The sequence below is a fragment of the Carcharhinus amblyrhynchos genome, chromosome 5, assembly GCF_965287045.1.
Source record: "Carcharhinus amblyrhynchos chromosome 5, sCarAmb.v2.hapA, whole genome shotgun sequence".
In the NCBI taxonomy this organism is placed as follows: Eukaryota; Metazoa; Chordata; class Chondrichthyes; order Carcharhiniformes; family Carcharhinidae; genus Carcharhinus; species Carcharhinus amblyrhynchos.
This window is the reverse complement of record NC_137328.1, coordinates 37,116,566-37,136,359: the sequence shown is the minus strand read 5'-3', so window position 1 is coordinate 37,136,359 and position 19,794 is coordinate 37,116,566. Positions and strand designations below refer to the sequence as shown.

The following is a 19,794-nucleotide window of genomic DNA, read 5'->3' as shown; positions in this document are numbered from 1 at the left end:
GATTGCACCCTCATGATTTTGAAAGCTCTATCACACCATCTCTCTGAATTCTCTTCTCCAAGGAGAACAACCTGAGTTTTTCCAACCTAACCATATAATTGAGTTCATCCTTGATACCATTCCCATAAATCTCTTTTTCCACCTTCTCTAAAATCTTCACATCCTTCCTAAAGTTTGGTACACATAATTGAAAAAAACTGCTCCAGTTGAGGCTTAACTGATACTTTGTAAAAGTTCATCATCACTATGTTTTGCTCTGTGCCTCTATTTATAAAGCACAGGATCTCATGTATCTTTATAAATAATTTCTCAACTGAACATGCCATCTTCAACAATTTGTGCACATATTCTCTTTCCACACCCTTTAAAACTGTATCTTTTATTTTACCTTTCCTTGCTAACAAAATGTATGACTTTCCACTTGTCTGCATTAAATTTGCCACACATCCATTAACTTATCTATGTTCTCTTGAAGTCCATCACTCTCAAAATTTCTAAGCATTGTATCTCCCGCAAGTTTTTGAATTGTGCGCCACACAGCCAGGTCCAAGTCAGTAATGTGAATCAAAAAAGCAGTTTTCCCAGTGCCAATCTTTGAGAAACTCACCAAATTCCTTCATTCAGTCCAAAAACACCAATTCATCACTATTTTGTTTCCAGTCACTCAGCCAACTTCACATGCATGCTGCTCTTGTCCCGTTTATTTCATAGGCTTCAACTTTTCTGACAAGCCTGTTTTGGATACTTTATAAAACACCTTTTGGAAGGTATGGCTGTATAGATCACATCAAACATCAACTATCTCTTTACTGATTTAAAAAGACCCGATCAAGTTGCTTAAGCGCAATTTTTAACAGACCTGTGTTGGCGTTCCTTAATCTAAACTTGTCGAAACTTGGGAGTTCTTTTCCAGCCAGAATATTGCTGGGAATGTCTCTCCAACTTCAATATTACTGGAATTATTAATATTAACATTCAGCAACAATGCTATTCTGCACAATTAGACTTCTGCAATAGTTCACTTTAGTGTCACATATGATGTAAACAATGAGCTCAAGAGTTAAAATTGGATAAACACCAATTTAAAAAAAAAATCGAGAGATTTGTTATAACAGCTCTGGTCAGAGAAGTGAACAACCTATATTGAAGGGAGATTTTGTTCTGTGTTGCTATTCAACAGTTTCATTCCTCCTGACTCCTTTATTCTTTGTGCGCGCTTTGCTCCCTTTCAAGGCTTTTGCAGAAATGCTGAAAGTTAACAAAACGTTGAAGAGTTTGAATGTGGAGTCCAATTTTATCACTGGCAATGGAATCCTGGCTCTAGTGAAAGCTCTCCAGTACAATAACTCACTGGTTGAACTTAAAATTGACAATCAGGTAAGATAAATATTTTAATGTTATATAATTGCTTCCAAATCATGTTGATATGACAAGCACTCAAATCTGCCAGAGGTGGAGATCCTTTCATGGACCACTCCCAACCTGTAGACATCCTGTTATGAGGAAATGGCTTTGTGACTTGTCCATTATGCTCCCATGAAGGTTTCCTAAATGAAAGGCACTATACAAATGCAAGCTGTTCTCATATATGATGCATTTTTTCCTTTATTAACAGTGTCAGCAACTGGGCAATAAAGTGGAAATGGAAATTGCAAATATGTTAGAAAATAATCCAACCCTACTGAAGTTTGGCTATCATTTTACCCAGCAAGGCCCAAGGCTTCGGGCATCAAATGCAGTGATGAGCAACAATGACCTTGGTAAGGGGACTGCCTTTGTCGCAGCAATAATGTTGACTCAGAAATTCAGAAAATGTTGTGTTTAAGTTTTGTGATAAATTTCACAGATTTTAAAATCTGGATTAGACAACGTATTGTAAAGTATCAAAGAATCTTATAATACTACTTACCATTTGTAAATTGGAGTCAGTATTGGTGCAATACTTCCTTCACAAAATGTTGTTAAAACTGTTATAGGCTAACAATTTATTTCCTATTTCACTGCATGAAAATTTCAAATGAACCTGTTACTTTAGTGATTCAGTTTCTCTTGATGCAAATTATCAATCGAACCTGATTAACACATTGTTATAGTTATCTCATATATACAGTTATTTAAGCCACTGAAAAATGCCTCAGGGTGGTTGTTAGTAGAATTGCTCCCATTTTTGTTCAAGTCGAACTTGTAATGGTCATCCTTGTAACTGAAATCAATCATTCTCTTAGTGAAATAAACCTTTCAAAGCTGTTGGAATGTAGATTTCCATCCCTAGTTCCTCTCCTGGTGAATTCCAAATCCTAACTGTTGCAAGAATTACTGAGCAGAGAATGGACATTTCCCATAAAAAGAGAGAAAATCAGATGGCATTTATTATATGACTCTGTCAGAACCTTGTGTAAGTGACTGAAAGTCTTCAGCCTGTCCTCTCAGACAGAAGCCAGATGGTGGTGGTGGTGGAGGGAAATTTTTCAGACTGGAGGCCAGTTACCAGCAGTGTACCACAAGGATGAGCGCTGGGTCCTCTGCTATTTATGATTTTTATCAATGACCTGGAAGAGGGGGCTGAAGGATGGGTTAGTAAATTTGCTGATGACACCAAGATTGGTGGAGTAGTGGATGAGGTGGAGGGCTCTTATAGGCTGCAAAGAGACATTGACAGGATGCAGAGCGGGGCCAAAAAGCGGCAGATGGAGTTTAACACTGATAAGTGTGAGCTGATTCATTTTGGTAGGACAAACTTGAATGCGGATTACAGGGTTGGTGGCAGGGTTCTGAGGAATGTGGAGGAACAGAGATCTCGGGGTTCATATCCACAGATCTCTGAAGATTGCCACTCAAGTGGATAGAGCCGTGAAAAAGGCTTATAGTGTGTTAGCATTTATTAACAGGGAGTTTGAGTTTGAGTCGTGGGGTTATGCTGCAACCATACAGGACCTTGGTAAGACCACATTTGGAATATTGTGTGCAGTTCTGGTCACTTCACTATAAGAACAATGTGGAAGCATTGGAGAGAGTGCAGAGAAGATTTACCAGGGTGCTGCCTGGTTTGAAAGGTTGAGGGAGCTAGGGCTTTTCTCTTTAGAGTGGTGGAGGATGAGAGGCGACTTAGAGGTTTATAAGGTGATAAGGGGGATAGATAGAGTGGACGTTCAGAGACTATTTCCTCGGGTGGATGTAGCTGTTACTCGGGGGCATAACTATAAGGTTCATGGTGGGAGATATAGGAGGCGTGTCCGAGGTAGATTCTTTACTCAATGATTGGGGTGTGGATTGCGCTGCTTGCTGTGATAGTGGAGTCGGACACTTTCAAGCAGTTATTGGATAGGCACATGGAACACACCAGAATGATAAGGAGTGGGATAGCTTGATCTTGGGTTAGGACATAGCTCAGCACAACATCGAGGGCCGAAGGGCCTGTACTGTGGGGGGAAAAAATCCAAGCGTGTGGCATGGGGAATCTTTTCAAACAGTAACAACACATGTTTATCTCCTACCTTAAACTTGGAAACAGATCACAGAAGAGGGAAATGAACACCAAACTTAAGTGGGACAATTGGAAGAGGCAAAGGTACACTTAAATAGTTAGATTTGGGAATGCATTTAAAGGCAGAAAGATTGAAATTGAAACAGGGATATTCAGGAGGGAGTTTCAACAAGTAGGATCAAGTCAAGTGACAGGAAAATTAAATAACTGAAAAGAATTACAGAACCATTTTGAGAATGTTCAGGACATATTAAATCTTCATTTAACATGTGCCTAGAAAACGCTCCATTAGTAACTAAGTCAGATGGTGATACACCTCAAACAATCATCTTGGGGTCATATCTAAACTCATCCTTTGGATTGGGAACTGATAAATAGTAATAGTACTGGGAATGCCAGAAATCTGAAATAAAAAACCAGAAAATGCTGGAAAATCTCAGCAGGCTTGGCAACATTTGGAGAGAAAAATTGAGTTAATATTGCGAGTCTGTATGACTCTTTCTGAGAGCCCTTAACGATACCCTTGTGGAAAAAAATGTTTTCACAGTATTAAAACATTTCTGTTAGTTTTGACATTTACCTGACTTAAAAAATTTAGACAGCAGTTTATCAATTATGAGTGGAGATAATTTGAGTCACGCTGCTGAGTACAACAAGCAGTGGAGGCAAAGCAAGAACTTTTACAGTTGGAGAAAATAGTTTCCCTATAGTTTGTAATCTGCAACAAATCATGTTAAAGATTGGATGATATCTTGGCCTTGTCTGGGCAAAATGAGTCAGAGATTCCATTACATTCCCCAGTTTATCTGTAACGATTGCTCAGGTCTGAGCCCTGCTCTGAGATATTTGCTATGTTAAAGATGTGTATAAATGCAAGTCATCACTGATTACAACAATACAGTCACACAATACAAGAGTCCTCAGTTTCTGGAAAACATCAAGGAGACACAATCTTGGCAATATATTTGGGGGCAGGATGGATTATTTTTATCGAAAGCAAGTAACGCCATTGTGGTACAGTTCAGACTTGCAAATTTGAAAGGAAAAAAGCATTCATTTCAGCATTCTTAATGAGTTTCTTAAGATTCTCTACAGCATCTTATTTTGCAGGTGTTCTCATCAATCCAATTTTTGTTGCAGCTCGCATTAACCGAGCAGATGGTTCCTGGTCTAGATTCTCAGCTTTGGAACTGGAGGAGATATAAGTATTATAGTATTTTTTTGGTCATAGCCTCCTTAATTGAAACCGCAGTGCTTTACACTGCCTTTTTGCTGGATCTACACCAACTTTTCCCCATCTCTGAGTGCAATCTTGTTCCCTTCCTTTTTTCCTTCACTGCTTTTTGTCCTGCTTTCCTGGCTGACACAATTCTTCTTCCTAATTTTATCATTTTGGATATATCTTTTTTTCACGTGATTGCGTTAATTAGCAATTTTGTCTCTGCTGCAGCGAAATTCCTTCCTTGTACCTCAAGATTTTCTTTTTCACAACTCAGAAATTGTTAACTGTGTTGATATATGTAAACTTTTTAATGAGCTGCAAATTACCCACATGGGAGCCATTTCACACATTAAATGTGGTAATTGGTAGAGAAAAAAGAGTGTGTAATAATCAATATTTGGAATCACCACACCTCTCCTCGCATCAGTTCTTTAAGTAGAGTGCTCTTTCCTAAATAATTCTGTTTTCTTGCTAAAATTGTGCTTACTTATTTAATTTTTGGGTTAAGTTTGGGAGACCAAACCTCCTAGCACTGACCAATGCTAAATGGAGACAGCATCGGGGGATCAGGCAGAGTGCCTGATTTATAGTCTTTCTGTTCAGTATTTTTAAATTGATCACTCAATTCTACACTCCAGTAAGTCACTCTATGTTGGGAAGTAGCCTCAAAAAAAAATCCTGTACTCCCGTACAATAAAATGCCTTCAGCAAGGAATTCTGCATTTTTAAATACTTCCAATCAAGTGAACAGTGGTGCATAAATTAATTGAATTCAGTAAATATTATCTGCATCATGGAACCACGCGAACAAAATGAGAATATTCTATCACCTTTAGCATCATTCCAAGAGGAAGTTTTCATATTTTATGAATGATTACACCTGCATTTTGGAAACATATGAGATCACCAGTCTAATCTCCATTTCAAAGAAAGGCTCATATTTGACTCTTTAGTTTTAATAATTCTTCTGATGTGTGGATGAGAAAGAATACCTAATTAGGTGTTGATTTGTTCACTGTAAGTATTAATCCCATCTCTTAGCTTCTCACCTCTGTTCCCTCTTTACAAACCAAGAATTAATGGTTCTGTGTATATTTGGTCACAGACTGGAGTACCAGCAATGTTAGGCTATTCAACATCACTCAAGACATAAGTAATGGCCACTTGTTAAACTGTCAGATGGACTAGAAAACATTTTTATTACAGAGAACAACTCTAAACATCTTACCAAATATGAATAAAGAAATTAGCCTTCAGCTGGATCTGGGTGGCGTTGATTTCTGGATTTTATTTGTTTTGTCAGCCCAGGATGCTGGAAGGAAAGCTTCAATCCCACACTGGACCAACATGAAATGAGTTTGGCCAGACCCGATCCAGCCTGGAATGCCTTTTTCATTATGGTTCTGGGAGCTGAAGCATCCAGCTGTTCAGTCCATTTTGTGGGCTATTGTGCTGTTCTGCCATCACCTATGGAATCAGGAATTGACCATATAAACACCAGGCACTGGTTCACCTAGGATCCAACTTACATTCTGGCCAATGTGCTAGCTATTTTTGTTTAGTAAGAAAAGAATGACACATACAGTTGCTCATAACATGATAAGTACAAATATTTCGGAATCATATTTGTTCCTTTTGATGCTCAATATTAAAAGATTGGGAGCAATTTGACTCTTGCCATTTGCCTAAAATGAGTGATTTTGGATTTGCTGCTCATTTTACAGCCCTCAAGTCAGGTGAGAGATGTAACTGGTGGTGAACTGTGATCACCCAATTTACACGATTGCCATAAATTAATTTCATTGAATATCAAATTTATTCAGGTATTGCCAGTCTTGTTGTTATTGAAATTATAGATAGTGTCACATAGCAAGTAGATTGAGTTATCTCTTAGGGTGGCAGGGTCGCGCAGTGGTTAGCGCTGCTACTTCAGAGCTCCAGGGATCTGGGTTCAATTCCTGGTTTGGGTCACTGTCAGTGTGGAGTTTGCACATTCCCCTTGTGTCTGTGGGTTTGCTCCCACAGTGCAGGTTAGGCTGATTGGCCATGCTAAAATTGTCCCTTACTGTCCTGAGATGTGTAGGTTAGAGGGATCGGTGGGTATATATGTAGGCTTATGGGGGTAGGGCCTGGATGGCATTATGGTCAGTGTAGACTCTGTGGGCCAAATGGCCTCTTTCTGCACTGTAGGGATTCTATAATAGTATGGGGTGAAGCCCTGAGAATAGCTTGTGTGGATTGTAAGAGTGCTTTTTTTCTGAAGTTTCAGTTCAGGTTTATTGCAGGGACAAAGTGGTGAAAGGGCTGTAAATTGCTTTGCTGAGGAAGCTGGTACTGGCAACAGTTGAAAAATATTCTGTTCCTTCACACTGACAAATCTCACCTTGATATTAACAAAACTTTGTGTAAATCTAAATTTCCTTTTGAGGTTAATGCAGAGTGATTTTCAGTTAAAAGAAAATGCTAATTAATTAAAGAACTTGCTGTTGAAAATGTTTCCAATGCTGGCAGCAGAGAATCAGAGGTTAGAAAGTTTGGCTGAAAGTGCTCTTGGTCACTTATAGGCTGTTTGAAAACACTTTTTAAATAGATGTGCTATGATGGAGTCTAGTGTCCGGTGTAAAATCCTGTATTTGTGTACAGCTAATTAAACTGAGGGAGTAATACAGTGTAATTTCTTTTTTCAAGGCTTTTACACATAAAAAGTCATTTATATTCACTTGTATAGATAATTTCAATCAATATCATCACATTCACGATGTAATTCTTGCATTTTATGGTGTCCCAATGAAAATTGGACAAAATTAAATAGTTTTGAAATTACATTGTTGAAAACATTAACTGGTAGATAATACCATTCAAAATGTTTAAATGAAATGTGGGATCAATGGTTTTATGAATAGAGGCATAGAATACTTGAAGCAAGAAAGTTACAATAAAATCTTTACAAATGCTTGTTAAGAATCAACCATATTGCTATAGGTCTGGCGTTACATGTATGCCTGACTGGGTAAGGCTGGCAGATTTCCTTCCCTAGAGAACACAGTGAACTTTCGCAACAATCAGTGAGAGTTTCATGGCCAGCAATATTGAAATAGTCAATTATTCCAGATTTATTAATTGAATTTAAATTCTGCCAGCTGCCAAGGTAGAATTTTGACCTGCGTCATCAGAGCCACCATTTCCTCCACCATGTGAATATAAAATCTGGCATGATGTTGGGTCAGCAATATAACATTAAATTGGAAGCCTGCCACCTATTTTCAAATCACCAGTTAACAAGCTATTGAGCTTGGTAAAGAGCCTGTTGTATGGTATTTTTCATAGCGCAGGCATCGGACAGGAAAAAGTTTGGGAGTGTTTTATGGCAGTTATGAGGAGGTGGTACAAGGGTAATAAAAAAAAGGCCTGGTGCACTGTGGCTGCATATAGCAGCAGATTCTTCTATTGAAGATAGCAGTGTCTGCATGTTTTTTGACATCGCAAGTTAACTTTTGAGTTCAATAAGAAATCTAGAGAGCAGGGAGCTTTTGCATTTGTAGCTTTGCTGCACTTCCTGTTCACATTATAACTCCTCTGTCACCTGATGTCCTGGGCTAGAGTCCAGATTGGGCTTGAAGCCACCATTCGTGCTGCCAATTGGGCACTTTGCCATTGGGTGGCCGCTCATTGTCCTTCCAATACTTGATATGACGATCTGAAATGGCAGAGGGGCAGACCATTCACTTTCCGTTCTGTCTGCCTCAGCTCATTGTCTGTGGCTGCTCTTCAAAAAAAACTGTCTAATTAGTCTCTCCCCATCCCCTGTTCTCTTTCCCCTTGGTCTTGAAAACTTTCCATTGGTTCTCCTGCCAAGTACCTTAAGTTTGTGCATGCCAATTGAGCCGTTCGTTAGTGGAAACAGATAATCCTTATTTACTCATCAAAACCCTTCACACTTTTGAACAGTTCTATCAAATCTCTCCTAAACCCTCACTGCTCAAGAGATGAAACCCTGTTTCTCTAATCACTAATTCTTTCTCCCTTTGTTCCATTTGGTAGAGCTTTTCTGCACCAGATTTAAGAGTTTGACATTCTTCTTAAAATGTGACACCTAAAATTGGCCACAAAGGGTTTAAAACATCTTTCTTACCATTGAAGTTTATTCCTCAATTTGTAAAGCCAGGGATCATGTTCCTTTTTAAAAGCATCTTGTTCTGCCAAAACACATTTTACTTCACACTCACTCTGTTCACTAACTTAGTGTGTTCTAAAAATTGTGACGTATGCTTCATATTTCCAGCACCAGTAGCAGTTATATTTTTAAAGGAACTATAATCAATGATGTGGGGAAAAAACTGTGACTATACAACACTAAAATATTATCAATAATAATTCACTGTAGTCATTTGTTAGGGACAAAATAATTAATGCTTAAAATAGCAGAAAAGTTGTACAGCATTGCATCAGTAGCTTTACATGGTAAAATTATTGGTGACAAGCTGTATCTTAAACTTAAGGGTAATAAAGAAGTGATGAAATTAGGAGACAGGACCAATAAATGTATATTTTAAGTTAATGCAAGTTTAATACTCCTTACCACAAGTGTACATTTCTTCATTCTACATTTTTATAACAAATTTTTCATTTCTTTATTTTAGTCAGGCAAAGCCGACTTCAGGGTCTCAACGGCCCCATCTTCCCCAGATGCCGGACAACTGTCTAATCTGTTTGTGAAGACTTCATGCCTCTACAGAGCACGCCCAATGCTGATGGTTTTGAATACAGCCAAGAGTGTTTTCCCAGTTCTCTGTTGTGGCTCCATTTTTCCTTAGTGTTATACGATGGGACGATGTATCTAATTGAAGTTCAGCGTGAAGTACATTGGCAAACATCTGCAGCAGTCGCTTGTACAGATTGTGGTGTGCTTTGTCTGATTAGAAAAATAGCACTGTGTAGTATATATTTATGATTCAATTCAATTAGTGCCCTGTGCCATGAAGTTTGAAACCATCAATTTTAAATGCAACTGTCAGTTGATGTGTACATCCTGTATGGATTATTGGGTGAAATTATAGCTATATTGTGCATGAACAAGCTTGCTGTTCTAGCATTTACTGTAGAAATATAAGTAATCCTTTTATTTATATGAATTGATGCCAAAGAATTACCTCCTGTGTAAACCGCTGCCTTGTCCTTGTGGGAATACAGAGTTCATCACTGACTTTGTGACAAAAAAAAATGAAATAATGCACTGCTTGAGAATTGTGTGCATCACTCTACTGTCTGCTGACTTTTGGAACTTTTACGTAACTCAACATCTCCACCGATTTGTGATACTTATGCAATAAGAATTCAAAAATGTTTGTGTTTAAATCAAAATATTTAATTTAGGTAGATTTAAAATCATGAAAACTTAAACAAACACTTGCCTTTTTTTTGAGATGTCAGATACTAGGAGATACAACCTCTGGTCGTGCTTCATGTTACTGCAGATGTTCTTACCTTGGATATAGGGGGCAGCAAAAAACTTGAAATTATTTGTAGGCTGTATTCGCATTGTACCCTGAAAATCAAAGTATTTTTAAGAACTCAAAGTAATCTTCTCAAAGTTTAATTTTAATTCTGCAGAGCCTGTTCCAATTTAGATGTTCAAATGTTGGAAGATTCTTCAAAATAAGTTATTGCTTCACCAATTGGCAAACCCAGTCTAAAATGCTCTACTGAGCTGTGTGTAATAGTACTTGGACACCAGCCTCTATTTTCCATCAAACCATTTCTCTCTAAAGCCAGGGCATTTTTTTTGTCTAAACAGAAAATGAATGACTGATTTGCTTATAAATTTCAGCCTGATTCCAAAAACATTACTATTGTGATTAATTGAGCAGATGAAAATATTGATTTTAAATCTACATTGTGGTTTTTAAAAAAAGTAGAATGTACTGATTGTTGCACTTTATTGACAAATAAGCCATTATAATATTGGGCATTCTGTAGCTTCACAAGTTTTGAAAAATCAATAAAGCCTCCAGTGTTATACCACTGTCCAATAAAGGTAGTGATATTTTACTTGGGAAAAGCTTTATCTGTACAGCATAAATCACAATTAAATGGTTATGATGCCACAATGCTAGGAAGGAGAAATTTACATTTGTCCCTAATAAGATGTTCTGTTCTGCAGATGTGTACCAACCAAGAGGGCACCAGTGAAAAAGGTTGCTGTCTTATTAATTTGTGGCGCTTAAAACCCTTTCCCACTGGGTATTCATTAGCCCTGAGTACAGTGTAGTGTGTAGCTGGGAGGGAGATGCACTGGGATTTCCCAGCCTCTGACCTGCTCTTGTAGCCAAAGTATACAGGAGGAATCCTGTGGCAAGTAACTCACTTTCTGATCCCCACAAAGTCTGTCCCTATCTACAAGACACAGGTCAAGAATGGGCCTTGATGAATGCAGCTCCAACAACACTCAAAGTTCCACACCATCCAGTACAAAGCATCTGCTTGATTGGCACCCAATCCACTATTTTAAACAATCATTTCCTGCACCACCAAAGCACTGTGGCCACATTGTCTACCATGCACATGATAACATTGCAGCAAATCGACAGAACATTCCAAGTCTGCAATCTTTATCACCTGGAAGGACACAGCCAGTAGATGCATGGAACACCACCACCGACAGGTTGCCCTGCAAGTCACTTACTATGCTGGTGGTACCATATTGGGTCAAAATCCTGGTGTGCCCTTCCTATAGTGCTGTGGATCTACCTATACCATAGGAACAGAGCAGTCAGAGAACATGACTCATGAGTTTCTGTAAGATGCTCAAATCACTGGATTTAGGCTAAAAAGGGCATTAAATATTAGGCTTCTAACATTGTTAGTCTCAGTAATAGGAAGAATTCTGAAATCCCAGTTATTTACTCAAGGAATTAAACTACAAAATTCCATCGTTTAAAATAAAAAACTCTACCAAACAGGAGTCAAACAGAGCAAACACAACACTATTTTAGATAATCTCCTATACTCAACATTCAGAATTAACAGGCAAATTGTGGTCAATTATAAATCATTAAATGGCAGATACATTATAATAAGAACATAAGAAATAGGAGCAGGAGTAGGCCATCTAGCCCCTCGAGCCTGCCCCGCCATGCAATAAGATCATGGCTGATCTGTCATGGCTCAGTTCCACATTCCCGTCCTCCCCCCATAGCCCTTAATCCCCTTGCCTATCAAAAACCTATCAACCCGCGTCTTAAATATATTTATCGAGGTAGCCTCCACCACTTCAACGGGCAGAGAATTCCAGAGATTCACCACTCTTTGAGTGAAGAAGTTCCTCCTCAACTCTGTTCTAAACTGCCCCCCCGTTTATCTTGAGGCTGTGCCCTCTAGTCCTACTGTCCTTTCTGAGTGGGAAGAGCCTCTCCACCTCTATCCTATCCATCCCATTCATCATCTTATATGTCTCAATGAGATCTCCCCTCATTCTTCTAAACTCTAACGAGTACAAGCCTAGTTTATTCAGCCTCTCCTCATAGTTCAACCCTCTCAACTCCGGTATCAGCCTAGTAAACCTCCTCTGCACTCCCTCCAAGGCCAAAATATCCTTGCATAAGTGCGGCGACCAAAACTGCACACAGTACTCCAGCTGCGGCCTCACCAGTACCCTGTACAGTTGCAGCAAGACCTCCCTACTTTTATATTCAATCCCCCTCGCTATGAAGGCCAGCATCCTGTTTGCCTTCCTGACCACCTGCTGCACCTGCAGGCTGAGTTTTTGCGACTCATGCACAAGGACCCCGAGGTCCCTCTGCACCGTCGCATGCTGCAGTTTTTCGCCCTGTAAGTAATAGTCCTTCCTACCATTATACCTACCAAAGTGGACAACTTCACACTTGCCAATATTAAATTCCATTTGCCAGTTCCTGGCCCATTCGCCCAGCCTATCTAGATCCTTCTGCAGATTCTCCACACCCTCCGTACAATTTGCCGTTCCACCAATCTTGGTGTCATCAGCAAATTTCGACATCATACACTCGGTGTAAAATAGATCTTACAAATTGGCTCAGCAGTTCACTCAGCATATATCATAGAATCCCTACAATGTAGAAAGAGGCTATTCGGCCCATCACATCTGCACTGATGTGTCAATCACAGTTAAGAAGTTCTTCAAAACTCTTGTTTTCCACACAGAATTTCAGCTCCCTCCCAGGAGCTACTCTGATCCCCCAGCCAACAGCTCAGCACAACCAACAACAGATCCACAGGCAGTTTTCACCTAAAGAGGCTTATATCTGCAGAATATCAACTGTTACGACAGTCTGGAATGCTGTAGCTCCACCAATGTTACCTTCATGTGGCAAACAGTTGCAATGATCTCTGCGTATTCTCAGCTTCTGGATTAAGCCTCTCTTCTTCAACTTGTACATTATGCACAACTGGATTCATCAGCTGCTACTAGAGCTTGGATGGCTGTGCATCCTTTTATGTAGTCTCAACCAGTTTCAGTCTGAACAAAAGTTCTGGTTTTCAATCTGTTTTAGTTTTTCTCTCCTTGGAAATTGGGACAGCCAGTTTCCTTTCTCCGTTTCACTTTCCAGTTCAGAAAAATACAAACTTTGAAAGCATGGATTTCATCATACTGGCCTGGTGATTGGACATGTACTTTATATTGATCTCGCACTCAAGCTGAAAAAGCTGTGAACTTGTAGTAGATAATACAAAGTTAGGCGGAAACAGTGATAAAACAACAGAAGGGGAAGGCTCTTTTCTGGTGTAAACCTAAGAATGCAGCCTGTCACCTTATTATTGTGGTTGAGAAACTCTGCTGTAATGGGTTGAATGCCAAGGCGCAAGCATAGATAACAATCCCAGCTCATGATATCACCATGCGATGTCAACTTATTTATGCTATTCAAAGGTGCTCCAAACAAGTGACATGCTAGGAGCAAGGGAGGGTTTGGGAGCCAGAAAGTCAGGTATTTGTGCTAATGGATGGTTACCAACAACCTGTTCCTTGCTGTCATTTTTCTGCTCTCCACTCAGGAAATCTACTGGATTGAAGAGCAGAAAAATTGCTAGGAATTAGAATTATTTTATGCCAGCATCCTCTGAAGATCCCCTGCCAAATGAACATTCAGAATCTGGAATCCACTCTGAAAACTCCAATTTAATTTTGGGGAGGCCCCATACATCATGACAAATCTTTCCGACAAATGTACATGCTTTCTTGCATCTTGGACAAGCTACATTGGGTACATGACTGTGGAGAAGATCTCAGTGAATGAAATGTGGTACATGAATGGCTAATCTGGAATTTAAAACTGCCTTGTAGCTGCCATTTTTTGCCCACTCATTTAACCTATGACTATCCCATTATCGTTTGCAACTTCTTCACATCTTGCTTTCTGACCTATCTTTGTATCATCAGCACATCTGGCTACAATATAGTCAGCCTTTTCATTCAAGTCATTAACATAGACCGTAAACATTTGAGTTTATCCTTGTGACACTCCACTAGCTAGCTTGCCTGCCAACCAAAAAAAAGACCCATTTCTCTGATTCCTGTTAGTTCAGCCAACCCTTTATCCAAGCTATTATATTTCCCCCAACACTATACACTCTCATCATATGTGGTAAAGAAGGATCATAGGAGAAGGGATAATCAGCCGTGGTTATCGAAGGAATTAAAGGAAAGTATTAAATTAAAAGCTGATGCGTTTAGAGTGGCTAAAAGTAGTGGGCGAGTAGAAGATTGGGAGAGGTTTAAAAATCAACAAAGGTTGACGAAGAAGATGATAAAGAAAGGAAGGATAGACTATGAAGCTAAACTAGCACTAAATATAAAAAAGGACAGTAAGAGTTTTTACAAATATATAAAGAGGAGGAGGCTGGCTAGGGTGAATGTTGGACCCTTAGAGGATGAGAGGGGGGATTTAAATTAAATTAAATTAAATTCCAGGGTTCTGAAGGAAATAGCAGAGGTGATAGTAGATGCCTTAGTGATTATTTTCCAAACCTCGCTGGATTCTGGGGAAGTTCCGGAAGATTGGAAAACAGCTAATGTTAATGTTAATGTTAAGGGGATGTCGTGTCTGACAAATTTATAGGAGTTCTATGAGGATGTGACTAGTGCAGTAGACAGAGGGGAACCGGTGGATGTGGTGTTTCTTGTTTTTCAGAAGGCGTTTGATATGGTGCCGCACAAAAGGTTGCTTCAGAAGGTTAGGGGGCATGGAGTCGGGGGTAAGGTGTTAGCGTGGATAGAGGATTGGCTGTCTAATAGGAGGCAGAGAGTTGGTATCAATGGGTGCTATTCTGATTGGCAGTTGGTGACTAGTGGAGTGCCGCAGGGATCGGCGCTGGGGCCTCAACTATTTACCATTTATATAGATGATCTGGAGGAGGGGGCTGTGAGTAGGGTGTCGAAATTTGCTGATGACACGAAGATGAGTGGAAAAGCAAAGTGTGCGGAGGGTGTGGAAAGTCTGCAGAGGGATCTAGATAGGCTAAGCGAGTGGGCGAGGACCTGGCAGATGGAACATAATGTTAGCAAGTGTGAGGTTATCCACTTTGGCAGGAATAATAGTAGGAGGGATTACTATTTAAAGGGCGAAAAGCTGCAGCATGCTACGGTGCAGAGGGACCTAGGGGTCCTTGTGCATGAGTCACAAAAACCCAGTCTGCAAGTGCAGCAGGTGATCAGGAAGGCAAATGGGATGCTGGCCTTCATAGCGAGGGGAATTGAATATAAAAGCAGGGAAGTCTTGCTGCAACTGTGCAGGACACTGGTGAGGCCGCAGCTGGAGTACTGTGTGCAGTTTTGGTCGCCGCACTTGTGCAAGGATATTTTGGCCTTGGAGGGAGTGCAGAGGAGGTTCACTAGGCTGATACCGGAGATGAGGGGGTTGGACTATGAAGAGAGGCTGAATAGACTGGGTTTGTACTCGTTGGAGTTTAGAAGGATGAGGGGGGATCTTATAGAGACGTACAAGATAATGAAGGGGATGGATAGGGTCGAGGTAGAGAGATTCTTCCCGCTCAGAAAGGACAGCAGGACTAGAGGGCACAGCCTCAAGATAAGGGGGGTGCAGTTTAGAACGGAGTTGAGGAGGAACTTCTTCACTCAAAGGGTGGTGAATCTCTGGAATTCTCTGCCCGTTGATGTGGTGGAGGCTAACTCGCTAAATATATTTAAGACACGGGTAGATAGGTTTTTGGTAGGCAAGGGAATTAAGGGTTATGGGAGAAAGCGGGAAAGTGGAACTGAGCCACTTCAGATCAGCCATGATCTTATTGAATGGCAGGGCAGGCTCGAAGGGCTAGATGGCCTACTCCTGCTCCTATTTCTTATGTTCTTATGCACCTTACTGGAATGCCTTTTAGAAATCCAAATACCCTACATTTACTAGTTTCCCTTTACACAACTTACTTGTTACACCTTCAAAGAATTCTAATAAATTTGTCAAACACATTTTCCCATTCACAAAACCATGGTGACTCTGCCTGATTGCATTGTGATTTTCTAAATGTCCAGCTACTACTTGTTTAATAATGGATTCTAACATTTTCCCAATGACAGATTTTAGGCTAACTGGCTTATAATTTCTTGCTGCCTCCTTCCTTTCTTGAAGAGAGCTGTTACATTTGTGGTTTTCTAATCTACTGGTATCTTTCCAGAATCTAGGAAATTTTGGAAGATGACAGCTAATGAATCTACTTTTTGGCAGCTACTTCCTTTAAGGCCCGAGGATGCAGGCCCCCAGGTCCAGGAGACATCAGCCATTAGTCCCATTAGTTTTCTTCTTATTTTCTCTATAAAGCTTTATTGTTTCAAGTTCTCCCTCTCTTTTGCTTCTTGATTTTTTTACTATTTCTAAGATGTGAATAGGTCTCTGCTTTCTTTTGTTTACCATTACCAAGACCCCAGCCTCAATCTCAAGGTACCAAATGCTCACCTACCTATTCCTTTCCTTTTAATATATTTGTTGAAACTTCTATTGTGTGCTTTTATACTTCTTGCTCATTTTCTGTCACTCCAAGTTCTTCCACTTAATTCTTTTAAAGTCAACCTTTGCATGTTTCTAAATTTTTCCTATTCTCCTGGTTTACCACTAACCTTTGCATCGTTGATGGCCTTTTTAAAATCATCCTTAGATACAAATGATGTATTCGTCTCATAAGACTCTTGCTTTCTCAATGGAATACATCTTCAATGAGTTATAAAATATCTCAAATGTCTGCCACAGCTTCTATATCTCAACCCAACTGCCAAATCCTCCTTAGGTAACTGTCTTCACACCCTTGCAATTGCAATTTAGTTTAAACACTAGGTTCAGACTGATATTTCTCAGCCTCAAATGGAATAGAAAAATCTATGCCATCATTACTCTTACCTGGAAGATCCTTTACCAGGAGGTCATAAATTAGTCCTGTAAGTACAACATGATCAGGTCAAAAGTAGTCAGTTCCCTCATTGGTTCCAGAAGTATATTTGGGATCAAGCCAATGTCATAAATTAATGGTGGCCAGTTTATCTTTCAAGTCTTTAGACAGTTAAAATGTTAGGGACTGAAGCTTCAATTCACATAGTGACAATTTTGTAAAACTGTTTAGAAATTTATTGCACAATACTGCATCTAGCACCTCTCGATTAGGTCCAACTGTACACATCATTTCAAAGTAGAGCTTTGTAGACTATCTAGATTATCTTGGGACAGACAGCACTGAGAACCACTACCTGCAAAATATGCACGGGTTTCTTCAATTGTATCAATGAGGAAACCCACATATGTCATAATGTTCATAGTGCTACCTGCCCCAGGAAATCAACATAGTCTACATAGAATCACTTTGAAGTGGCTCCACATGAATTAATTTTTAGTTTGAAATATGATGCAGAATTGATTATTTATTGATTATAACTTTGAATTCAATTGATATCATTAATACATGATTGCTATCAATTTAAGTTGTAAGCAGCGTGCTGATAAAAACCAGAATAAATCAATGTTTTAAATAGGACTATTAAAATGTTTTTAAGATAAAATCAACTTGTTATGTCATAACCCTAAAAATAGATCCTCTAAAAAGTTATCTGATCACTTATGCACTGCATACAGGACATGTGTGTACATGCAAACTGGCTGCCATGTTTCCTGCATTACCACAGTGTCCATAATTCTAAAGTATTTGAGTGCTTTTAAAATATCTGAGGTCATGAAAGTTACTGTACAAATGCCATTTAAATCTGATTTTTTTTCTGGATTTAAAACATTGGAGAGTTTAAAAAATATCTAACGTGGAAACATAACAGGGATTCGCACCCGTTTTTCAGTACATTCACATTCCTCTTTTCTAGGGCGACTTGACTGAGTTTCAGAAGTTGACTTTCCTTTTTCTTGGCACACAATACAGCAGGCTAGAAGGCCCTTTTCTCGACAGTGAATGCAGGACAACACAAGCTGACAGCAGTAAGAGGTACTGCAGAGTCTGTATTCATCCCATGGCGCACCACAATATCGGCACTCTGAAGAAAAAAAACAAAAGAATAGTTTCATAAGCAATAAATTCACAAAGGTAATACAATTTAAACATGATCAGAAACACAAGTTGGCACTAACGAACATGCTGAATTCTGTGATAAGACCAACTGTGGATCTTAGTTATTAAAGACTGAGAGCCTGAAATTGAATGACTTGGAAGTCGATGCTGAAGAAATCAGAAAACCTCCTCCTCTATAAATGGGATGCTTTCTCTGTATAGTGCGTAAGAAATAATACTTTTCACAGTATACTAATACATGTGACAATAATAAATCAAATCAAAAAACGTACTATCAGGAAGGTAGGGGAGTCTAAAACTAGAGGCCATAGGTTTAAGGTGAGAGGTGAGAGATACAAAAGTGTCCAGAGGGACAATTTTTTCACAGAGGGTGGTTAGTGTCTGGAACAAGCTGCCAGAGATAGTAATAGAGGTGGGAACAATTTTGTCTTTTAAAAAGCGCTTAGACAGTTAAATGAGTAAGATGGGTATTGAGGGATATGGGCCAAACACAGGCAATTGGGATTAGCTTAGGTGTATAAAAATAAGGGCGGCATGAACAAGTTGGGCCAATGGGCCTGTTTCCATGCTATAAACCTTTCTGACTCTATGAAGTCTAGCAATGTAGCTGCATCCTTTTGGGAATGTTTCAGTGTGCGAGCGTTCCAGCCAACATTCCTCCCTCAAACATCACCAAAAGCATATCAATCCAGTCATTCATTTCATTTGCCTTTTATGTGATCTTGCTGTTAGCAAATCAAGTGTCTTTTCATCTACACAGCACTAGTGGCTGCACTTCAAATGAGATTGGTTGGGTGTTTTCAGATACCGAGAAGTGTGTGAGATGGGGGCGAGGCGCGGCACACAAGAGGGGGAGCATGCAAATGGAAGGTGTGTTGAACTTCCAGTAAAACTAGAGCGGTAAGTCTCACTGCACTTGGGAAGATTTCGATTGGTCTGGGATGGTCATACCAGTTGATGCAATCAATCATCGCTAGCCCTTTATTGTGTTTGGAGATAGGCACAGACTAAGTGATGCAGCAATAATTAAGACGTCACAGGCATCGATTATTAAAAATAAATCATCCTCCAACACCAGGTTATTTGGTATCACGAACTTTCAGAGCACTGCTCCTTCATGGTGGATGGTGTTCTCACAATGATGATGGCATCTATGTCAATGATCCGGCACATCTTGCAAAGGCTGCTGCGGCAGGCTTGTGTGGTGTGATCGCTGTTCTCCTGAAGGCTGGGTAGTTTGCTGCAGACAATGGTCTATTTGAGGTTGTGCTGTTGTTTGAAGGCAATTAGTGGGGGTGTGGAGATGGCCTTGGTGAGATATTCGTCTTCATCAATGACATGTTGAAGGCTCTGAAGATGTCATAGCTTCTCTGTTCCAAGGAAGTACTGGACAACAAAGGGTACTCTGTCGGTCACGTCCTGTGTTTCCTTCTGACACACAACAGCTTTTTCACAACTCTGCCACAGCAACTTCTGCAAGATTATCGACATAGATGCCATCACCACTCGTTAGGACACCATCCACCAAGTACACAGTACA

General features: G+C 39.7%; 2 protein-coding genes across 4 annotated transcripts in view; one reads left to right on the top strand and one right to left on the bottom strand.

Annotated features, from left to right (window-relative positions):
- Positions 1 to 10,724, top strand: part of tmod1 (tropomodulin 1) — a 78,601-nt gene extending 67,877 nt beyond the window's left edge. Inside the window, exons 8-11 of one of the 2 annotated variants that reach the window (XM_080188656.1) lie at positions 1,234 to 1,377; positions 1,616 to 1,760; positions 4,625 to 4,689; positions 9,347 to 10,724. In XM_080188656.1, coding sequence (XP_080044782.1) covers positions 1,234 to 1,377; positions 1,616 to 1,760; positions 4,625 to 4,689 — 354 coding nt within the window. In that variant the 3' untranslated portion in view covers positions 9,347 to 10,724. The remainder of the gene's footprint in view (positions 1 to 1,233; positions 1,378 to 1,615; positions 1,761 to 4,624; positions 4,690 to 9,346) is intronic. The other variant, XM_080188654.1, reaches the window with a different exon arrangement.
- A 5,334-nt stretch (positions 10,725 to 16,058) lies between these two features.
- tstd2 (thiosulfate sulfurtransferase like domain containing 2) overlaps positions 16,059 to 19,794 on the bottom strand; it is a 39,027-nt gene continuing 35,291 nt past the window's right edge. For both annotated transcript variants that reach the window (XM_080188652.1, XM_080188653.1), the window contains exon 9: positions 16,059 to 18,219. In XM_080188652.1, coding sequence (XP_080044778.1) covers positions 17,987 to 18,219 — 233 coding nt within the window. In that variant the 3' untranslated portion in view covers positions 16,059 to 17,986. The remainder of the gene's footprint in view (positions 18,220 to 19,794) is intronic.